This window comes from Drosophila bipectinata, chromosome 2R (genome assembly GCF_030179905.1).
Source record: "Drosophila bipectinata strain 14024-0381.07 chromosome 2R, DbipHiC1v2, whole genome shotgun sequence".
Classification (NCBI taxonomy): Eukaryota; Metazoa; Arthropoda; class Insecta; order Diptera; family Drosophilidae; genus Drosophila; species Drosophila bipectinata.
The window spans coordinates 870,623-892,942 of NC_091737.1; the positions used below are offsets into that span (position 1 = coordinate 870,623).

Sequence of the window (22,320 nt, forward strand, 5' to 3'; positions counted from 1 at the left end):
TTAGCCTAAAACTTGTCATTCATTTGAATTTGTGAAAGAAAGGGAACAGACGCATCAAAATCTATTGGATAATCTGTGAAAAATCATAAAGAAACAGCAGCCACGTGCCCAAGTAGTTGGGCCAGAAGACCAGAAGTAGTGAACATATAGCTAAAAATGGGGACACGCAGAGTGATCACCACCGGCCTGTTAGCGTCGCGCACGCCGCGTGGCGCGTTCGCGCTTTTCTCATATTTGCAACGGTGTGGCAAGTGGTCACTGGCAAAATACAAAGGTAACCGGTCGGTATAAGGAAGAGGCGTAAGGTGGAATAGAAGAAGGATAGAGAGTTAAAGATCACGTAGAAGAGGAGCCGAGTACATGTTCAAACTAACCCCAATCTGATGACGAAATAGGCGCCAAGAGAAGCAGTCAAACTTAAACTGCCTCATCCATGTGTATCGGTGTAACCCAAACTGCTAAACCAGGCCGTGGTATTGTTGCCCCGACCTCGTACCATTATTCCACATTTTCCACAATGGCTTACATCCATTACTGATTCCAGCACTGGCCAAGCGAACTATCCCTAGGATAAGAGAAGCTTAACACGGTTAATTAATTGGAATTTAGAATTAAGAATTTAGAAGAGAAATCTATCTAGGTTAATTTCTATTTTTATTTAGTATATAAATGTAACTGCACATGCACCACAAAGCCAACTCATTTCTTCACTTGTAACACGAGAAGCTACCTTTTTACAAGAATCTGCATCTTCGATGGGCCCAACAAACCTGCATCGCCGGAAACGTAAATGATTAGCTCTATATATTTATAAATGAATGCGGTGACTATCGGTGTCGCAGATAGGCTAAGATAACGTAAGATGAGGCTGATACAATTTTGGAATTTTACTTTTTGTTTTGAATTTTGATTTATAGTTTTGATATTCTGTTATGGCGCAAATGCGTATGAAGTTTATTTTGAATTTAATATTAAAGATAGCATGTATTATAATGGAATATACGGTTATTATTTGGGTTTATTGCTTTTTTTATGCGGTTTTCAGTTACCTTCGAAGTCGTTTGAATCTGTAGAGAACATTGTACAAGCGATACCCAATAGATCCATATCGAGGTATCAAGGTAGGGAGGGTAAAGAAAGGGGAGCGAACGACACCTTAGCCACCCTGATCAAACGATAGTTTCTCTGTCCCTAAATGGAACCCGACGTCTGTCCGTTTCCAACAGGTTCCATTTCAACTATTTGCCCGATCATTAACGAACAGTGAGGTGAACTTGAATATTTATTAGAGTAGAGTGGTGTTATTTAGGACACAAAGAGAGAACCCCCACCTGCAGGATGGTGTTTTGGTGTGGTACAGGGAAGATTGTGACCTTTTTACAAATTTTTTTAATCTTAGGGTATGCGATTAGCACATAGATTATACTATCGGAGTAACTCTAATGTTAGACACCTCTAGTAGGCTAAAGATGGGTACTTCTGTGGGGTGATCAACCAATACAGACTTCAAATAATTTTGATTAAAAATTGGTGGGCTTATGATGTTGGCGTTTGCAAGCGTGACTGTAAGCATTACATTTTGAATCTCACTTATTAGTATTCTATTTCTGGACAAAAGTACCTCGTACAGGTGAGAAGTGTGAACAATATTTATTATAACCTGCCGTGTTAACGGATTCGTCGTTTTATATTGGATTTGTTATTAATTTGAATTTGTTGTTAAATTTAATTGTATTTTTTAGTTGAATTGTTAGGCGTACACTTCGCGTGACTTTTGGCTACACCGACTTCCTCCAAAAAAAAATTTTCTGATCAGCGCGCCAGCGCGTTTCACTTTTACGCCGGAAAACTTGCTTCTCTTTCTACCGAGTTCCACCCACGCTTCGCGGAAGTGAAAACTGAGTGCCATCTAGAGCGGTTGGTTTGTGGTGGGTTTATCGAGTGAAATTCAAGGCCGGCAATAGAGCTTTTTGCTTTTATGTTTTAAAATTGCAATTAAAACCCAAAAATATCTCTACGATGATCGCTGTCCGACTTTTCTCCAGTGAATACTATAGATAAAATTTCTATAATTCCCAAGCCTAGTAAAAAAGGATAGCTTGGCATGAATATCTCACTAACGCTACAATTCCTTATCTCAACGGACTCAGTGCTCACACTTTCGCCCCTGGATACGAATTCGCAATGGACTTTTAACTTTGAACTTGGATGTACAAAAACTTATAGTCGGGCACAACTGATCCTCAAAAGGTGTGAAAAGATGGCCCACCTATCCCAAATATCTTTTTTTTATATTATCCTCAGTACATCAGGTACCATAGCTGATATTCGCCAATCAGTCCAATTTTGGTATCACCTACTATGAACGCAACTGGACCCAATCCGTTTTCATTTTTTCCGCAACTTCCTAGTTGCCATTATGTTCTTTATCATTATCAACTTTCGGATAACAATACCTTTGGTGTCATGAGAGTTATTAGATATCTTCAGCATCGTCACTATTCCAATTCAAGATTCAAAAGGTTTGACATTATATAATCTTCAAAAAACAGTAATTGGCGTCAACGCTCATAGAGATCGCTCTATAGAAATTGATGAAAACGAATTAAATCAATGCATAACTGTTATATATTTGCATATCTGTTTTAACCATCAAACGGCATTCATGTTGACCGTCGATACGAATTCCAGTTATTCTTTCCAGCAAAGAACCCAATGGAACTTCAGGCTATATGCAACGGAGTTTAATCAACTGTCAACCGTCTGGTTGCACAGCACTCAATATCAAAATAAGCTTAACGACTTTTAGCACTATGACTTTTGAGATACGAACTTTTTTCAGTCGATCTGGAAACAAATTTGTGCTCATAGTTACATCAAAAGAATCCCTCATATAGATTCCCACTCAATCACAAGACATGGATGACCCAGAAATTGAGATTCATCATCTTGCGATCTATAAACGATCGAAAGTAAAAACCAGTCCGGAACATACACCTATTCAACGGCCGGGAGAATGTTAAGTCATAGAATTTAATATTAAATGGCTAAATATCATAAACAATGAACAAAATATAAGGTCATGTACCACATCACCAAATGATGAATACACATAAAATCGACAACAGCTTGAGCAAGAATATAAGAGATTTTGATTAATGAAATCGGCAAAATGTTGTTTCACAATCCTCACATTTAAATCGTTTATTTATCATTTTTGTAAGGTATAAATATTACAGTTTTAAACCAATAAAATAAGTCTCAGAAAAAATTATTCTGAACTCATATCTTTCTCCACGTCCAACATGTTCAAGTGCAAGTTGCGGCAAGAACCAAGTAGTCGGTTTATGTACCCTGTTGGGATCAACAGAAGTATAAATATTTATATTGTAGATATATACGCTAAGTAGGTGCGTTAAATTTGCAACTAAACATAAACTTTGTCATCTTTTGTGGTTTATTACTCTTTCTGCACTTTCCTATGCTCTATCTCGCTTTCGTTCAGCGGCGCACCCGGATTATGTTCACCGGGTTGATTAGCGCTCCGTGGTAAGCCTGGTTATTCTTGATACGCATGAGACGCATCCGCTACAAAATTGTATTAACCCTCCAGATATTCGGCTGTAAAATTATATTCCTCTAATTCAAGTCTCATACGCGTTAACTTTGAGTTTGGATTTAACATTGAGGACAAGTATGTTAATGGTCTGTGATCAGTCTGTGATCAGTCACTGTCAAGTGGCCCAATGAATTGCTGCTAATTCTTGTTCTGTTTCGGTTCTAGTCCGGAAAATGCTAAAGTCATCATTCTCTGGAAAGAGTTTGGCACTATTTTCAGGCCGAATGGCAATCGCGTGAAGCGATACGAGACATAGCTTGTTGAAAAAGACGTTAGACAAAGACAAAGCTTGTTGAACTTTTTTCGACTTCAATTTGATAAAATCCTGACATTAAGTCAAGGCATAAAAAGTATTTTGCTCTTCCTAGTTGATCCAAAATGTCTTCAATTCTAGGGAGCTGTTATTTGTCCGACAACAGTTTTTTATTAATTTGACGGTAGTCAATTACTAACCGCCATTTTTTCTTGTCAGACCCTGGAAGAGATTTCTTCGGTACTAACAAAAGGGGATACAGACGGTTCTACTATTTTATTGTCGATTAATTGTTGTACTTGTACTTGTATCTCATTTATTTGACTTTTAGGGTTACTATAATTTTTTAGGTAGGCTGGTTCATCATCCTTCAATCTTAGCTTTTGTTTGTAGAAGTTATTGGTAGTGATCGATTCGGATTCGAGTCCGGGCTTGATGCGCCTTACGGGGCCGATACTGGCTGCATAGGTTACAAGATCTTCCTCAGGTCCTCGGAGCTGCAAGTGTCTGGGTCATTTGGTCTGGGCGGGGCCGGGGTCTGCACTGCTGTGTTGTTTGTAAATTTGCACGCTGGAACACCTAGTGGTCCCCTGCAGTCTTTCGGGCACACTTCAGTATATTTCGGCAACGGCTTTGGGGATGGCGGCTTATTAGTGTGCTTTATAGTTTGTATTTTCGGTTTTTTTTTTTTCGTTCCAGTCCGTCTTTGTCTTCCCCAATTGTTGTTTATAATGTTGTTGTTGTTGTTTATAACGTTGTTGTTGTTGATATTCTATAGGTGCTGCTGCTCCTGCTGATGTTGGTATTATGTCTATGAAGATATGGAGAAACATTAATTTATGGCTATATTAGCAGGCACAATATAGTTCGAACTACATGCTGCTTAGATCACCTCCTTCAATACCAATTCAATCATTAATAAATCCAGCTCGATTATCGCCCTAAACGTCAGTCTGGATGCATATAAAAAATTCCGAATTATCTTCTTGATCTCAAATTACGATTATCACAAAAAAATCTCATAACAAGCGCTTTGAGACAACAATTATCTTGATAAGATGGGATTTCCACATCTACGTCTGCGAATTCTTTCAATGAAAGACAAAAAAATTTGCCAAAGATGCGAATCACTCTTTTAAACTTTACACAATCAAACTTTATACAAATTGTATGTTTTGACAATTGATCCCACCTACCGAATAAAGGATGAAATGATATTTGGTAAAAATACCAGCTTTCATATTTTTGAAGATAGAAGCTTGGAATTCTTTTTTAAATTTTGTATTCCAATATATTGTCTATATATTAAAATTCTTTTAGAGCTCGGGCAGAGAAATTTGCTCTTTTGAGCAAATTTAAAATTTGCTATGCTCTGGAAACGGCCCAGCCGACTACTGGTTGAAACTCAAATCAATTTTCGGGGGAACCATAGTACGTTACTTAAGGGGTTATATACAGTTGTGATATATGAAAAAATCAATTTTTTTTTTTATTGCATATTCTTTAAGTATATTCTATTGGGAATACTCTCACAAAAATTCAAAACGATCGGAGCATTAGAACCGAAGCTTATAGCGCACTATCTGCATATAAAACTTGAACAAACTTAAAACTTTAAACGCGATTATCTCAGAATCTTATTTTTGGGAAATTACCTTTGCGGTGGACACGATTACTAAAAAACTACTAATCCGATCAACACCAAATTTTGACCACTTATTTATAGAAAATAGAAATAGAAAATAGACCATAGAAAATATTTATGAAAAATGTTTTACCGACGTTGTTTAGTACATGTTTCTGGGTACTTAATTAAATTTTTTCATAAAAAAATATTACATAACAAAAATGTTATAGCCGAATTCCCGGATCGTCTTTTTTCGATGGTGTCTTGCGGTGGACATGATTTCTCGAAAACGGTTCATCCGAAATCCAAAATTCAAAAAAGTTTAGTTAGTATATTGTATTGTCTAGTCCGTGAACGAGGGATTTTTAAAAATTTTGATTAAAAAAAAAATGGCGACGTTTTTAACAAAAAATGTACTTTTTCAACGATTAAGATTTTCGTTTTTTGTGCTTTAAAAAAGGAGTTTTCAAAAAAATTGAAAATCCCTCGTTCACGGACTAGCTAATATCATGCTATCATCATTTGATTATCATTTTTTTAATCAAAATTTTTAAAAATCCCTCGTTCACGGACTAGACAATACAATATACTAACTAAACTTTTTTGAATTTTGGATTTCGGATGAACCGTTTTCGAGAAATCATGTCCACCGCAAGACACCATCGAAAAAAGACGATCCGGGAATTCGGCTATAACATTTTTGTTATGTAATATTTTTTTATGAAAAAATTTAATTAAGTACCCAGAAACATGTACTAAACAACGTCGGTAAAACATTTTTCAAAAATATTTTCTATGGTGTCAAAAAAAAATCGATAAAAATCCATATTTTTGCGCGGTACAACTGTATATAACCCCTTAAAAGTATCCGTTTAAACTGGAAAATAAATGTTTTACTCGGCGAACATGTTTTTCGATAGGCTAGGCTTATGACAAAAAAAAAAAAACAGGTTTTTTCTAGTACACCATTTATCATTACTTCTTTAAAGCTATTTTTATTTACAGGATGATCGAATAATGATAGGTCAATATGTAACAACATTTGGGGATGTCATCTCTCACGTTAATATAACCGCCGCAAAATCAGAAGACGGTGGAGAATACAAATGTAAGGCTTATTCTAAAGCTGGCGAAGTCTCACATTCGGCTTTTTTGAATATATATGGTAAGAGATTTTTAAGACTTATCTTAGAAGATATTTTTGTTTTTGTAAAAAAAATATAAAACGAAAAAGGATACATAAATAGATGTGTGGATGAGTCACTAATTCGATCTCATCGGCTCTCAGGGATGCTGATCCCGTGAAATATAATACACATATCCGCCAGTGGCGACTTCTGGGAAAAGACCTAAGTCTATTGAAATTGTTTTTTCTCCTAATATTTTATATACGGACATTGATTATTTTCAATGACGGTAAATAAAAAGTCCGAATGTCTTTATTGTGTCTTTATTGTATATGTCTTTATCTTTATTCTTTATTGAATCTTTATTTGACCGCATATGAAATTGAAAAATATACGGAATGTACAAACCGCCATTCTCCCCCCAGTTGGGGCTTTCACTCAAACTTCATCTCTAAGGGGCAACAGCTAAGACATTGCGCGCTTCGCAGCCCAAGATTCGGTTTAATCACCGCCACTCGAAAGACTCCATCTCGACCAGGTACTAACTTCATTATTCTCAACAAAGTTCGTTTCGTGGTCAGAACATATATGTTGTGGCCTTCGTCGGGTGCATATACATAAGCCGCTTCAATGCCTGCAGAAAATAAGTTGTGGAAAGATCCGCCACAAGCTCCAGGTGACGGCTTTGGTGGAAAAAGAAACGAAAACGCTGACGTAAAATATTTCTGAACCCTTATTGAAAACTTTCGGCTTTTAATAAAAAGGCCCAAAAAATCCATCCTCCGGGAGATCAGTCATAATGTGCTCCAGCAACCGAGGCTTAGACCGGAAGCATCGGATAATTTATGTAGTGCCTTTGTCACCGTTTTTCTCCTCCTAGTTGGCTAATATTGGGACCGAATGATTTCCAACAGCGCGCGACGTCCCGTATGTAGACATGGAAATCAACTCATGGAAATCCGCTCATGGAAATCAACAATTATAGCCAGCGCAACTGGGTGGCTTCTAGTAAGTATAATTTTTAGGCGACCCTCAACACACAATAGACCAAATTTATCCAAAAAAGGAGAGGATTATATCTCCTTTCCATTTTGAAGTGCTTTTATATCCTCCCAAAATGAATCGAAACTCGATTGGCGAAGAATATATTAAAGGAAAAGGGTTCTTCTCGAATCAAAGACAGAGCCACATCAGAATCGCAGCAGAAAAAATACTTCCCAACGTAGACCTTCAACTGCGCTATTTCCGACATAAGTCGAGCCAACAACTCGGCTCCCGATAATTCCAGCTTCGTCACCGTAAGAGTCATTAAAGGCGCAACTCGGGACTTCGACCAGAGTAAATAATTTGCAGATCCTGTGCCCTTGGACATGAAATAGCTGCTACAAATCATATCCCAGTCGGATTGAAAAGCTTAAGGAAGACTTTCATCCCAAGACAACTTTTCACGGCACAGCTTCTGGAGCTACACAGCTGCTCTTTGTTTCCTCACCGTTCCTTCTAAAGAAATAATGGTGTACCTAGTGGTCTTTAAGGTTGACTGAATCCCTTCAAATGAAAATAGAAAGTGATCAGTTGCAGGATCCCAAGCAAGACACAGAGTCTTTGTGAAATTGCTGCCATCTCGAACCATAGGAAAGACTCCCGATCTCCTTCAGGTACCTTATCCAGGATGTCAGCATAATTGGAGCCCCATTTCCTTAGCCGAAATTGACCTTTGGCGTGGATCCCGAATGCTTGCTGCATTATGTTAATAACTTCATTTATAGAGACACCTCCGGAAAGTAGATCATCCACATAAAAGTCACGACGCAGAACTTCGGGTCAATAACTGATTTATTGCCCGAAATGATAAAAATAAGACAGGTTTCGTTCCACTGTTCCTTCGTTGCAACTCATCCTGGGTTTAATCACGCCAAAGAATGCAGATAGCCTCAGGAAAAACTAAAAAAATGCAAATATCTCCAGTAATGGCTACCCGATGGCATCGAAACCTTAACAGAATGCGCAGCAACTTTGGCTGAATAACTGGGCCAGACATCAACACGTTATTTATAAATATATCCAAAAGTGGTGACAGCAGATCCATCAAAAACAACCCTGAGCTTGGTTGTTGAACTGTCCTCCTTTAAAACACAATGGTGTACCAGGAAGGACTGGCTAGTAACGCCCGCATCAGCAAGGACTGGAAACATAAGAGACGGCGGGAGAGCTTCCTTTCGAGGGAGAGAAATCGTCGAACGGCTTAGGAGTAAAATTCTTCCAGCAACTAAGAACTGAATTTGAACGGAAGTCTCACAGCATAGGTGCCAGAATCCAGCCGAGCATCATGTTTCACGAAATGCGCATCACAATCTAACTTCTCCTTCGTCCGCTTCACAATGGGATCGGTGCAGTCTTCGATTTCACAAAATTGACGTAGCAGACAATCGAACCGTCCACCCAGCATAGTTGCGCCCTTTAAAACATCCTTGTGAGTGATCTTTGATCGTTCTTTGATGAACGAGTGATCTTCTCTGGACATGTGAACCGCACCCCACACGACCCATCCAAGTCGGATCAACGGCAGGCCGGCAGCTCTTAAGGGGTTATATACAGTTGTGATAGATGAAAAAATTGATTTTTTTTTTTATTGAATATTCTTAAAGTATATGCTGTTGAGAATACTCTCACAAAAATTCATACGATCGGAGCATTTTTAAAGCATAAAAATCGAAAATCTTATACCTTGAAAAAGTACATTTTTTGTTAAAAATGTCGCCTTTTTTTTAAAACAAAATTTTTAAGCAATACAATATACTAACGAAATATTTTTGAATTTTTGATTTCGGATGAACCGTTCTCGGGATATGATGTCCTTCGCAAGACACCATCGAAAAAGGACGATCCGGGAATTCGGCTATAACATTTTTATTATGTAATATTTTTTGATGAAAAAATTTAAATAAGTACCCAGAAACATGTACTAAACAACATCGGTAAAACCTTTTTGTATAAATATTTTCTATGGTGTCAAAAAAAAAATCGATAAATTTCCATTTTTTTGCGCGGTACAACTGTATATAACCCCTTAAAAAAGACTGGCTCCGATAAGAAGATCTATACGCTGTGGACGGAAAACTCTGGATCAGGCAAAGAAAGATTGCCCGAAATATTTCAACTCGGCTTGGCGCACTCGGCTATGTCTTACGTGGGAGGACCAACAAAAGGCTGACCGCTAGAAGACTGCAATTCCAGAAAATGCAGCAGGGTGTGTTGCCTCTTTCAACAACTGCGACAAATAGCAGTGAGGCACACACACATGTGATGGCCTGTTTGGATACACTTCCGACAAAGCCTGAGTCGTCTAGCCTTACCCAGGCGGATCTCAAGGGGGCATTGACTGAAATCGGGGGCATGCAGATATTACGTGGGACCATCCACCGCATAAAGTACAGTTTAGAGTCTCCTGGCAGGATCGCCATGTAGTGTTACTTAGAAGATTTAGTCCAGTTGTTTTTTGGAGCAGACGTCAGGCTATATATATTTTTTTTTTCGGTCTTTCAGAATTTGGAAATGGCTTGTGCATCAATAAGAGCATCAGCTAGCATTCCTGTATTCATCATAAAGCTTAGAGGCCCAGACGACCGAGGGGCGCTCAAGAAACGATTTGTTAGAATATTAAGTTATTTGTTAATTATTAAGCTAAGAGGAGTTAGTAAGGAAATTTAAAATTCTATATTTTAAGTTAGAGGGACAGGAAAGAGATGTAATAGAGTAGAGACCATTGTAGTTCGAACATAATACCCTAAAAGGGTCATGCAATGCATATGTCGAACTACAACGGCTAAGGAACAGAGGACTAAAGTTTTGAGTCCTTCTATTAGGAATGTTAAAATTTAAGCGTGTTAGTAAATGCTGGCTATCTACATCCCCGTTAATAAGGTTATGCAGAAAAACTACACCGAGCATTGTCCTACGATTTGTTAAGCTAGGTAAGTTTATGAGTAAGAGTCTACTACTAAAAGATGGAAGTTGAAGATTTGCATCCCAGTTTAGACCTCTAAGTGAAAAAGTTAGGAAATTCTTTTGTACGGATTCTATGCGGTCCTGATGTACTCCATATTGGGGACTCCAGACACATGAACCGTACTCCAGTATAGGACGGACCAAAGAAATGAATAGTGTTTTTGTTATATAGGGGTTATATCATTAAATTCTTTTGACCACCTTTTGATAAAACCAAGGACTCCTTTAGCCTTATTAACCATTAAGGAAATATGGTCGACAAATTTAAGTTTGATGTCTAATAGGATGCCGAGATCATTAACCTGGGTTAATTTTTCTAAGGCAATCCCATTAATAGAATAAGTAGCTTGCAGAGGGCAAGAACGATAAAAAGACATATGTTTGCATTTAGATCCATTAAGTATTAGATCATTAGCTAAACACCATTTTTGAAAGTTATCAAGGACAGACTGAAGACTGCATTGGGTAGAGATGGATTTGTACTGAAGACAAAGCTTTACATCATCTGCATACATAAGAACTAGAGAGTTCGTTAAAGCAGGGGGCAAGTCGTTTATAAAAAGCGTAAATAATAACGGGCCAAGATGACTTCCTTGAGGGACGCCGGATGTAGCACGGACCAGACGGGACTGTATGTTTTTAAATAAGACTCTTTGTGTCCTTCCATCTAGGTAGCTGGAGATCCACGTTAAGAGGTCTTTAGGAAAACCCAGCATATTCAGTTTACTCAACAAGAGTGAGTGATTAACTGAATCAAATGCTTTGCTGAAGTCTGTGTAAATTACATGGGTTTGATATCCCTTACAAAAGCCATCTATGACAAAGGATGTCAACTCCAATAAGTTTGTGGTGGTGGAGCGACGCTTAATAAAGCCATGCTGACAAGGAGTGATGATCGAAGAGCAAAGGTGTTGCAAATGAGGGGTAATTAATTTTTCAAATAACTTTGGAATTGCCGACAACTTAGAGATGCCTCTGTAGTTGGCAGCCTCGGACTTTTTCCCCTTTTTATGTAGGGGAATTATAAATGATTCCTTCCACTTAAGGGGAAAAATCGAGGTTTCCAAAGATAAGTTGAAAAGTCTTAGAAGAGGTTTGCACAGAGCCCTGGCGCAGTATTTTAGCACACAGCCTGGTACCCCGTCCGGGCCTGGCGAATAAATGGGTTTTACCATTAAAAGACCAGATAATAAGTTGTTCTCAGAAAAAGACGGACAGAAAATAAGATTTGCTGCTTGAATGTTATATGCGTAAGGCTGATCAGTCAATTTAGGAGGAGAATAAGTTGTTTGAAAAAATTCTGCGAATAGATCGGCAATGGCCTGATCCGAAGTCGCAGAGGAATTTTCAAACGTAAGCAGAGGTGAAAAAGATACGTGTTTACGCTTAGTGTTTACAAAATTATAAAACTGCTTTCGATCCTGAGTAAATTGAATCCGGCAGCGGTCAATATAATTCCTATAACATTCAGCGTTATGCACGGTAAAATTCGACCGAGCTAGTAGGTATCTTGAAAAATCAACACTACTGCAGGTTTTTTTATATTTAAGTAAAAGCTTATTTTTTTAATTTTTTAGGTTAGTGAGGCACCTTGTATACCAAGGAGGATTTGTTGAAACGGACGGATGTTTCCAAGGCACACATGAGTCAAAAAATGTATTTAAAGTAAAATAAAATTTTTCTAAAGTGACATTAAGATCAGTGCACGCCAGAATATCAGACCAGTCATATGTATCGATAAGGCTATTAAGTTTCTGAAAATCAGCTTTACGGAAACAGCGAATCTTATTTACCACGCTCGGAGACATCTGATCGATACCAGGAGTGGTTTCGATTGAGACCTCCAGCGTGGGGTGATATGGATCCTCTGGGGCTGAAAGGGGAAAAGCTCTGGAGAGAGCGGTACCATCCGGATCAGATACAAAACATAAGTCTAAGAGCCGACCTAGCGAATTTCTAACATGATTGATCTGACCTAGGGACATGTCAAACATGCCCGCGGTGAAGTCATGGTAAGTTATAAGTGACAAAGATGGTGAGTTATCGACGTTGGACCACTTTAATTCTGGGATATTAAAGTCGCCCACCGCTACGAGTTGGTCACGATCCGTCATAAGATTAGAGACGTATCGAATGGCGGACAAATGCTGCCAATATGTAGGCGGTTCAGACATAGGAGGTATATATGAACATGTGATGTATAAAGCTTTAACGGACATAGTGATTTTAACGCAAATAAATTCTATGCCACCAAACTCATGGGATTTCACCTCTTCAGAAGCAAGAGTAGAGTCTACCGAAATGAGGACTCCACCTCCTCTTCGCTGAGATCGATCCCGTCTAAAAGTGGTGTACTTACTTGGAAAAACTTCGGAGCTAAAGATCTCCGGATTTAACCAAGTTTCTGTAAATGCTATTATATGGGATGCAAAGAAAGAACTATCAGAATATAGCTTGGGGAGTTTGCTACGTAGCCCCCTAGTATTCTGATAGGTAAGAGTTAATGAGGAAACTAGTTTTTTGGGTTAGTAGCCAAAGAAGAGGTGGAGGGTTGGTCAGTGGTTCCAATATTGGGAAGTCTCACTCCCACTGGTTTTTTAACTTTTTTCTTCACGGAACTAGGCTGATGTTCTTGGACGAAAAGATTCTCTGGCCAAAAACTGGGAGAACAAATCGTCTTGAACATCAGCGCTGGCACACGAATCTTGAAAGAAGACGTGCGCCGTGCATAATTATATTTAAATTTAGTTATGTCCTCCACCTTTATATCGGCTTTTGTTTTGGCTTTGATATAAGCCGAGATATCCATCTCTGAAGTATCAGGGGCAAGCCGAGAAACAAATATATGTTTCGATGGAGGAATCACCTGTAAGGGTTTTGGTGTCGCAGGTACAAGAACTGCAGCATCAGTCGGTGCCAGTGGTCCGGACTGTGGAATACCCTTTTGAGTGACTCTAATGGGGGTTTCGTTTCCTAGGACCTGTGGCATCACTTGAAGGGATGCCATGGCGGACATATCGGACAATTGATCATTATCCCTGAGAAATTCGGACGAATTTTTCTCAGTTCTAGCCCTTGGGGTGGCCAGAGATATAAGCGGCTGCATTAATGTCGGCTGAGCAGGCTGAGGCGGATCAGAAACAGCGGATTTCTTACGCTTAGGGGACTCATTTAGCAGCTGAAGCCCACTAAACTGAGTGTCCAGCGCACAGAGCTGTTCATTGATTTTACGAAAACCAGTGATCAGCTCTTTAAATCCATTTTTGGTCTGTCTCATGAACGACCTCATTTCGCCTTGCACAGCACGACAATTCTCACAACAATAATGTATCCCAGACCTACGGGAAATGGCATCCGAAACTGATGCAGTGAAACCGGCACACTTGGCGTGCACGACGTTTTCACATAACCAGCAATGGATGCTAGGCTGGGATGTGGAAATTGTCTTGTTACAAGACTTAATGGCACAGACCAGTTTAAATTCCATTTTATTTATTTATTTTTTTTTTTTTATTTAATAAAACAAAAATTAATATTTAAAAAGTTAAAAAACACAATACCTTGAACCACTGTGCCAAACAAGAAGCCGAAGCGGGAGCTTTGAAAGAGTGCAAAAGAGAAATGCAGAAATATAGATAAGCCGGGGAAGAAGCAGAGCTGAGCTATACTTGGAATAGAATTTAGGCAAATTATTAATTCGACTCCAAATATACCACAGCACTCGCGAAGCGATACGGTTTAGGCTTTAAGATTGTTAAGATTCACAAGATTTAATTCACAAGTATGTAAACACCGGTTTACCAATATTTTTAATAAAACGCAGTGCGCACAAAAAAAACACGACCGTTCGCTTGAAAGAAAGAGAGGGAAGTGATATATACATATGTACGCATAAATATACAGCCTTATTTATATGTATGTATATACATATATATACACATATATATATATAGTTATTGTTAAAGCAGTTTTATTTTTCTTGTCACTTTTGATTTTTGGCATTTTGGACATTTTCGTATGTATTTAATAATATCTTGAGTCATACTTTTCCAATAATAATGTCTTTTGACCTTGGCCAAGGTTTTTGAGATGCCTTTGTGACCTCCTTGTATTGGATCATCATAGAATGTAGACAATAGAGCTTCTTTTTATACCCTTGCAGAGGGTATTATAATTTTGTCCAAAAGTGTGCAACGCAGTGAAGGAGACATCTCCGACCCTATAAAGTATATATATTCTTGATCAGGATCACCTCCTGAGTTGATATGAGCATGTCCGTCTGTCCGTCTGTCCGTCTGTCTGTCTGTCTGTCTGTCTGTCTGTCTGTCTGTCCGTTTCTACGCGAACTAGTCTCTCAGTTTTGAAGCTATCGTCTTGAAACTTTGCACACACCCTTCTTTTCTTTGCACGCAGTATATAAGTCGGAACGGCCCGGATCGGCCGACTATATCCTATAGCTGCCATATAACTGATTGATCGGAAATGGTATAACTTTGGTGTTTTTAGAGTAAGAGAGTTCAAATTTGACATGAGAGCTATTTTTGGCAAATTTTTGTGACATGCCAAATTTCATAAGGATCGGCCGACTATATCTTATAGCTGCCATATAACTGAACGATCGGAAATGACCTAACTTTCGTGTTTTTGAAGATAGAAAGCTGAAACTTAATACAGATTCTATTATTGGCCAGTTGATCCGACTTACCAAATTTTATTAGGATCGGTCGACTATATCCTATAGCTGCCATATAACTGAACGTTTGGTAATGGTACTTGGTAGAAATATCAACTTTCGTATTTTTGAAGATAGAAGTTTGGGACTTATTTTAGATTTTGTATTTTAGTAAATTGGTTTTATTATGATGTAATCATAAGGATCTGCCAACTATATCCGATGTTTGCGATATATATCCGGTTTTAACTGCAAGGGTATATAAACTTCGGCTCCGCCCGAAGTTAGCTTTCCTTTCTTGTTTTTTATTGTTTTTATTTGGGTCACCGGGTTGAGTAGCGCTACTCTCAATGAAATTAATATTTTATTGCCCATATTTCTAAAAATATCAATTGAAACATGTTCAAAGATATTTTCCCACGGTGCCACTTTGAGTTGGCTGATTTTATTTATACCGGCTTGCGTTTCAAGCCTTTGGAAAAATTGTCAAGAGTTCCATTGGTATATAAATCGCTAACATCATAGCATAGCACATTTTTTACATGCAAAGTCACTACTTTACGTACTTCGTCATTGTTTGCGTCATACGTTGGGCTTTGAAGCTTTTTCTATAGATTGCCTTGGAAATTCTATTTTTTCTTTTCCTGCGCAGGGCTTGTCTACTTTGATATCTTGTAGTGACTTTTTTTACAGATCCATTTATTTGTTTTAGCTGTTGTATGGTTATTCTTGATAACGCATCCGCTACAAAATTGTCTTTACCCTTCAGTAAAATTAAAATTCGACTGTAAAATTATACTCCTCTAATTCAAGTCTCATACGCGTTAGCTTTGAGTTTGGATTTACCATTAAGAGCAAGTATGTTAATGGTCTGTGATCTGTTTTGACAGTGAAGTGTCTACCATAAATGTATGGTCTTAAATAAGTTATGGCCCAATGAATTGCTGCTAATTCTTGTTCTGTTGTACTTTTATTACTTTCACCCTTAGGATACGATCTTGATGCATAAGCAAGTGGAAGTTGGAGTCCATTTTTGTTTTGAGTTAAAACTGTTGCTTGTTTACTTTCATCAGTTATTATGCAAAATTCTTTGCTGAAATCTGGGTATTGTAATAAATTCGGATTTATTAACGCCGTTTTAAGACGTTCGGGCATGCTGACAATCAGCTGTCCATTCGAATTAGACATTTTTATACCCTTGCAGAGGGTATTATAACTATAAAGTCTATATATTCTTGATCAGGATCACCTCCTGAGTTGATATGAGCATGTCCGTCTGTCCGTCTGTCTGTACTTCTGTCTGTCCGTCTGTCTGTACTTCTGTCTGTCCGTCTGTCTGTCTGTTTCTACGCGAACTAGTCTCTCAGTTTTAAAGCTATCGTCTTGAAACTTTTCACACACCCTTTTTTCCTTTGCACGCAGTATTTAAGTCGGAACAGCCCGGATCGGCCGACTATATCCTATAGCTGCCATATAACTGATTGATCGGAAATGGTATAACTTTTGTGTTTTTAGAGTTAGAGAGTTCAAATTTGACACAAGAGCTATTTTTGGCAAAATATTACGACATGCCAAATTTTATAAGGATCGGTCGACTATATCCTATAGCTGCCATACAACTGAACGATCGAAAATGACCCAACTTTCGTGTTTTTGAAGATAGAAAGCTGGAACTTGGTACAGATTCTATTTTTGGTCAGTTCATCCAACCTACCAAATTTCATAAGGATCGGCCAACTACATCCGATGTTTGCGATATATATCCGGTTTTAACTGCAAGGGTATATCAACTTCGGCTCCGCCCGAAGTTAGCTTTCCTTTCTTGTTCTACATAATCTTGTTATGTAACAAGCATAGTCGGGAAAGTTTTTAATAAAACGTCTATAGTAGTTGCAGAATGCAACGAATCGTCTAGCACTGTCCGAATCATGTGGGACTGGGTAATTTTTAATGATGTCGTATTTTTTGTCGTCAGGCAAGATTCCTTTATCCGTGTATTTGTGTCCCAAAAATGTGACTTCATGCATGAAAAATGAAAATTTTTCAGGATGTAATTTAATATTGTATTTCCTACATTTCTCAAAAACATCAGTTCAGTTTTTGAGCATATATGTTTCGACTTAATGACTATTAAATCATCCATATAAAGGAAAGCTTGAGAAGGTTCTAATCCGGAAAATGCTAAAGTCATCATTCTCTGGAAGGAATTTGGCGCTATAGCAAGGCGATACGAACCATTGCTTGTTGGGAAAGACGTTATATCTCTTGAACTTTTTTTGAGTTCAATTTGATAAAATCCTGACATTAAGTCAAGGCATGAAAAGTATTTTTCTCTTGCTCTTGTTGATCCAATATGTCATCCATTCTAGGGAGCGGGAATTTATCCGACATCAGTTTTTTATTAATTTGACTATAGTTAATGACTATGATTCATTGTCAGACCTTGGAAGAGATTCTTCGATTCTTACAAAAGTTGTTTGTTATAAGGGGATACAAAAGGTTCGACTATTTTACCATATTGTCCATTAATTTTTGTACTTGTACTAGAATCTCATTTATTTGACTTTGAAGGTTTCTATAATTTTTTATGTAGACTGTTTTATTGTCCTTCAATCTTAGCTTTTGTTTGTAAAAGTTATTGGTAGTGATGGATTCGGTTTTGATTCCGAATACGTCACTTAACTGGGTGCATAAATTTGTCAATTCGTTTTTGAATTGTGGTCGAACATTTTTAGCTACTTGAGATAAGACAATTTTTTATCTATTTTCTAGATTGTTTTGAAGTATGTCGTACTTCGAAAGTGGTTCATATGACAAGTTTTTAATATCTACTACTTGATCGGCATTGGTCATATTCAGTAATCAGACAAATGCATTTTTGGATGATGCCACTGTGTTTGCAACAAAATGCCTTCTTTAATTTCCTAGTTTGGAATTAATACACTATCCTCAACTGATGATAGGTGAAATTTTTTGACTACTTGGGATCTTGCTGGTAGAACAATGGAATTATTACCAGAACTGTATGATATTGGAACATAAATTAAAAATTTTAGATTATATGGTTTCATTATGAGCCAATCTTTATTTGGTTTGAAATCTAACTGGAAATTGATTTCTTAATGAAGTCAATGCCTATTATTCCATCACAAGGTATCTTCGGTTGGATGTGGGCACGCACCGCCTCGCTCAGCTCTCGAGACGGCGTACGGACGAGCACGTGAGGCTCAATCTTGAAGACGACCTCCAGCCTAACGCTATCATCGGCTTTGGAACCCACGGTGGCCGATCAAACTTGTTCGTCCCCCACGCTGGTAGTGGGCAGACGGAAACACGCCACTAGCGATGCGTCAATGCAGTTCGAGGGCGTACACGTGTCGATGAGGGCCCCCGTGTCGAAGATCCGGGTCCCGGTGTCAATGCGCACTGGCGCAGTCGACAACACGTTGACGCTGTTCCGCTTCAGCAGCGAAGATAGGTTGGGTGAAACGGCCCCGTCCTACGGGGACCCATGACTAGTGGCGGAAAATTGCCTAGTCGCGGATGACGCGGGCGGACGAGCGGTGGATGAGCGGTGGACGGCACCCGATGAGTGGCGGACGAAGGCCATGGAGCGCCTGAAGACTGCCGGCCAGTGGCGGAAGAAGGCCGAGAAGCAACCGAACCGCGCCGGGAGTTGGCGGACGACGGCCAAGCGCCAGCTGAGACACTCCGGTTACTGTCTCCCACGCTCCGTGACCGGTGCTCCTCTTGACGTGGCTGGCGCCGAGACCGCGGCTTCTCCACGAGGTGCAGCAATGAGTGGTGATCCTGACCACACGTCTTACAGCAGTCCCCATGCCGACACGATCCGTCGGAGTGCTTGTGGGCCAGGCAGCTGGAGCAATACCGGTTCACGAGAACCGCCCGGAGCCGCTTCTCGAAACTGAGACGTAGAAAGCGCCGACACTTCTTCAACGGATGGATCCCACTGCAGACTCGGCATCGGAGGACTGTGTACCTCGAGTACATCTGCTCTCCAGTGACTGGGCGCTGCGTGGACGTGGCGACATCGTGCTGAATATGACTGGCGGAAATATGATGAAGAAACAAAAAAACGTAATCAGAGTTGGTGTCAATTACGATTTGGAACTACAAGACAGCACAATAGACAGGAAAATTGGAGCGGAAGAAAAGCATAATTATTGTGGGCAGGCGGACGTTTCCATCGCCACTGGATACACCGCGTCAACCCTGTCTAATTGCCACTCATTGGACGGAAGGTTGTCCTCCTTGATGACCACCATATCCCCAACGCGGAGATCCCTCGTAGGGGCTCGGCACTTATTTCTCTTATGGAGCTCCTTGAGGTACTCTTCCTTCCATCGCAGCCGAAATCGCTGCTGAAGAGCCTTCAGGTGCTGCCAGCGGTTAATAATGGACGTGGTATCCCCCTATATCTCGGGTTCAACCGTGGCGAGAAATAGGCCTCCAATAAGAAAGTGCCCGGGTGTAAGAGCCAACAGATCAGCAGGTTCTTCGGACATTGGCGCGAGCGGCCTCGAATTCAGGCACGCCTCGATCCTCGCCAGGAGAGTAGCCAGCTCTTTAAAGGTGTATTTCCGCGTGGCGGTGGACTTGTAGAACAAGGTCATAAAGCTCTTGACGCCTGCCTCCCACAGACCCCCCCATATGGGGAGCTCCTGGAGGAATGAAATGCCAGCTGCTGGTGACTACATGCACCGGTCACAGCCCCTTTTCACACCGGTCACAGCCTTCTCTGGGACACAAACCGAGCGAAAGCAGCCAGAAAGTTCTCGGTCGTAAGGTCCGTCGTAGGCTCTAAATGAATGGCCTTAGTGGAGAAGCACACAAACACCAACACATAACCCTTTGTGATGAAACAGGCCCTCCCCGTATAGTTTTTTATCTCGAAAGGACCGGCATAATCCACACAAGTGTGCGTGAATGGGGCCGAGAAGGACGTCCGTTCCTTTAGTAGCTCTTCCATGAGTTGCATCTGCAACTTCTTCTTGTGGATGACACATACTTTACAAGAATAGACGATGGACTTCACCAAATTCCTCACCCTTGGAATCCAGAATTGGCCTGGATCAGGATCAGGAAGGATTATAGGGTGCCGTTCGTCATATTGAAGAAGTTTAGAGGACGTGACCCGGCCGCAGGCTCTCATAAGGCCTTGCGAATCCACAAAGGGGTTCAGATTTTGAATCGAACTGGATGCTGATACTGGAGCAGCCCATCTCAGAGACGAAGTGTTTGCGCTGAGTGACGCAGCCGACGTAATCTCATTAGCTGTCTGGTGCTCTTCGAACGGAGCGCGCGCGCTGGATGAAGCGACAAACATAGGCAAGGACTCGTAATGCCTTGTCGAGCGTAAAAAAACTTTCAAGAAGATCTTCGGGGGACGCCTTCGCGACATGGACCTTGACTGCTCGCTTCTCGAGTTCAGTCACGGGGGCATTATTGCCTTTAGTGGGCCAATCGCTGCGAGGCCTTTGCAGCCAGTCAGGACCGTGCCACCACAACTGGTTATCCGCAAGATCTTGGAGAGCTACGCCCCGGCTTGCGAGATCCGCAGGGTTCTGCTCGGAGTGGACAAATGCCCATTTCTGCACGTCGGTGAACTGGGTGATCTTGGTCACCCGGTTGGCTACGAACGTTGTCCACTAACACGCTGGCTTTTGCAGCCACGCGAGGACAATAGTCGAGTCCGTCCAACAGTATAGGGCAGACGCGGCCCCTGGCATCTTTGGCAGAACGGCGGTGGCCACCTCAGACAACAACAAGCAAGGTACCGCTGAAGCCGAGGAAGCGACACCGTTTTATCTGGAGCCACTCGAGTCTTTGCAGTCAGAAGAGTCACTATTACTGTAAACCCAACCTCGACACGAACGTAAGTTGGTGCGCCGTACGCCTTCTGTGAAGCGTCGCAGAACACGTGGTGTTCGACCTTTGTGGTCGGAACGCGACCCACCGAGGAACACGAATCTGATCGAGCACCGAGTAATTCTTTAGGAAGTCAACCCATCGCTGAAAGAAATCTTGAGGGAGGGCGTCGTCCCACCCTAGATCCAGAAGTCGCGGATATCCGCATCGGGATTGCGAATCAAAATACGTTGGAGCGGAGTATGCTTGGGGTCTACCCAAATTTGCCGATACATCTTCTCGATGTCGGCGTTGAAGACAAACTTAAGTATTGCCACTAGATTTGAATCGTCAGGTCGAATTGTAAGACCGGGCCCGCGTAAAGAATGTAGTTCAGACTGGTCCCGTTTGCGGACGGGCTCGAAGCATTGAAGACCACCCGCACCTTGGTGGTCGGCATAATGTGGAAGATAGTAGGTGGCGGAGCTGCTCGCGGGAGAAACCTCGGTCATGTGGCCTAAGTCGATGTATTCCTGGATTACCGAGTCATAGTGGGCCTTAAGGGGCGGATCCCTCTTCAGGCGCTGCTCATTACGCAGGAACAGAGCAATGGCAATGGACCGTGAAGCCGCTAGCTCGGAACCCTTCTGCTCGGGGTCGCTTAAGGGGAGCGTCACAACGTACTTGCCACACTCGTCTCTTCTCGTCATCTGGACAAAATTGTGCTCGCAAACTGAATCCGATTCCGAACTGATCTGTGTGAGCACATCTTCCACCTCCCAGAATTTGGTGAGGAGCTGATCCAGTGAGTCACCGAGGCTGGGGGCAACTCGTGTAGAAAAAAACGGACACTCTGCGTGGAACTTCGACTGGCTGTTGACCAATAGCCGCCGGTTCTCAATGCGGTCTGTGAGGCTTTGCCACGCTGCGACAAACCCCTCATGGGTAAGCGGAGCCTTAGATACAATGGCGTGAGCGTCACCACTTGTTTTGGACAGCAAGTGGAACAACTTCTCTACCGGGGTGAGCCGCGAGTTTTGGATGTAAATGGCCGTAAACAAGTCTCTGAAGGTGGGCCACCGAAGATAATCATCCGCGAAGACCTCGGTATCCACCTGATGTAACCGGCAGCCTGTAGACGCAGGC

General features: G+C 40.8%; 1 protein-coding gene across 1 annotated transcript in view; it reads left to right on the plus strand.

Annotated features, from left to right (window-relative positions):
* The window catches only part of LOC122321159 (cell adhesion molecule Dscam2-like), a 994,286-nt gene that overhangs the window by 724,784 nt on the left and 247,182 nt on the right, over positions 1-22,320 (plus strand). The window contains exon 11 of the mRNA XM_070278943.1: positions 6,505-6,664. Within this exon, the coding sequence (XP_070135044.1) occupies positions 6,505-6,664 (160 nt within the window). The remainder of the gene's footprint in view (positions 1-6,504; positions 6,665-22,320) is intronic.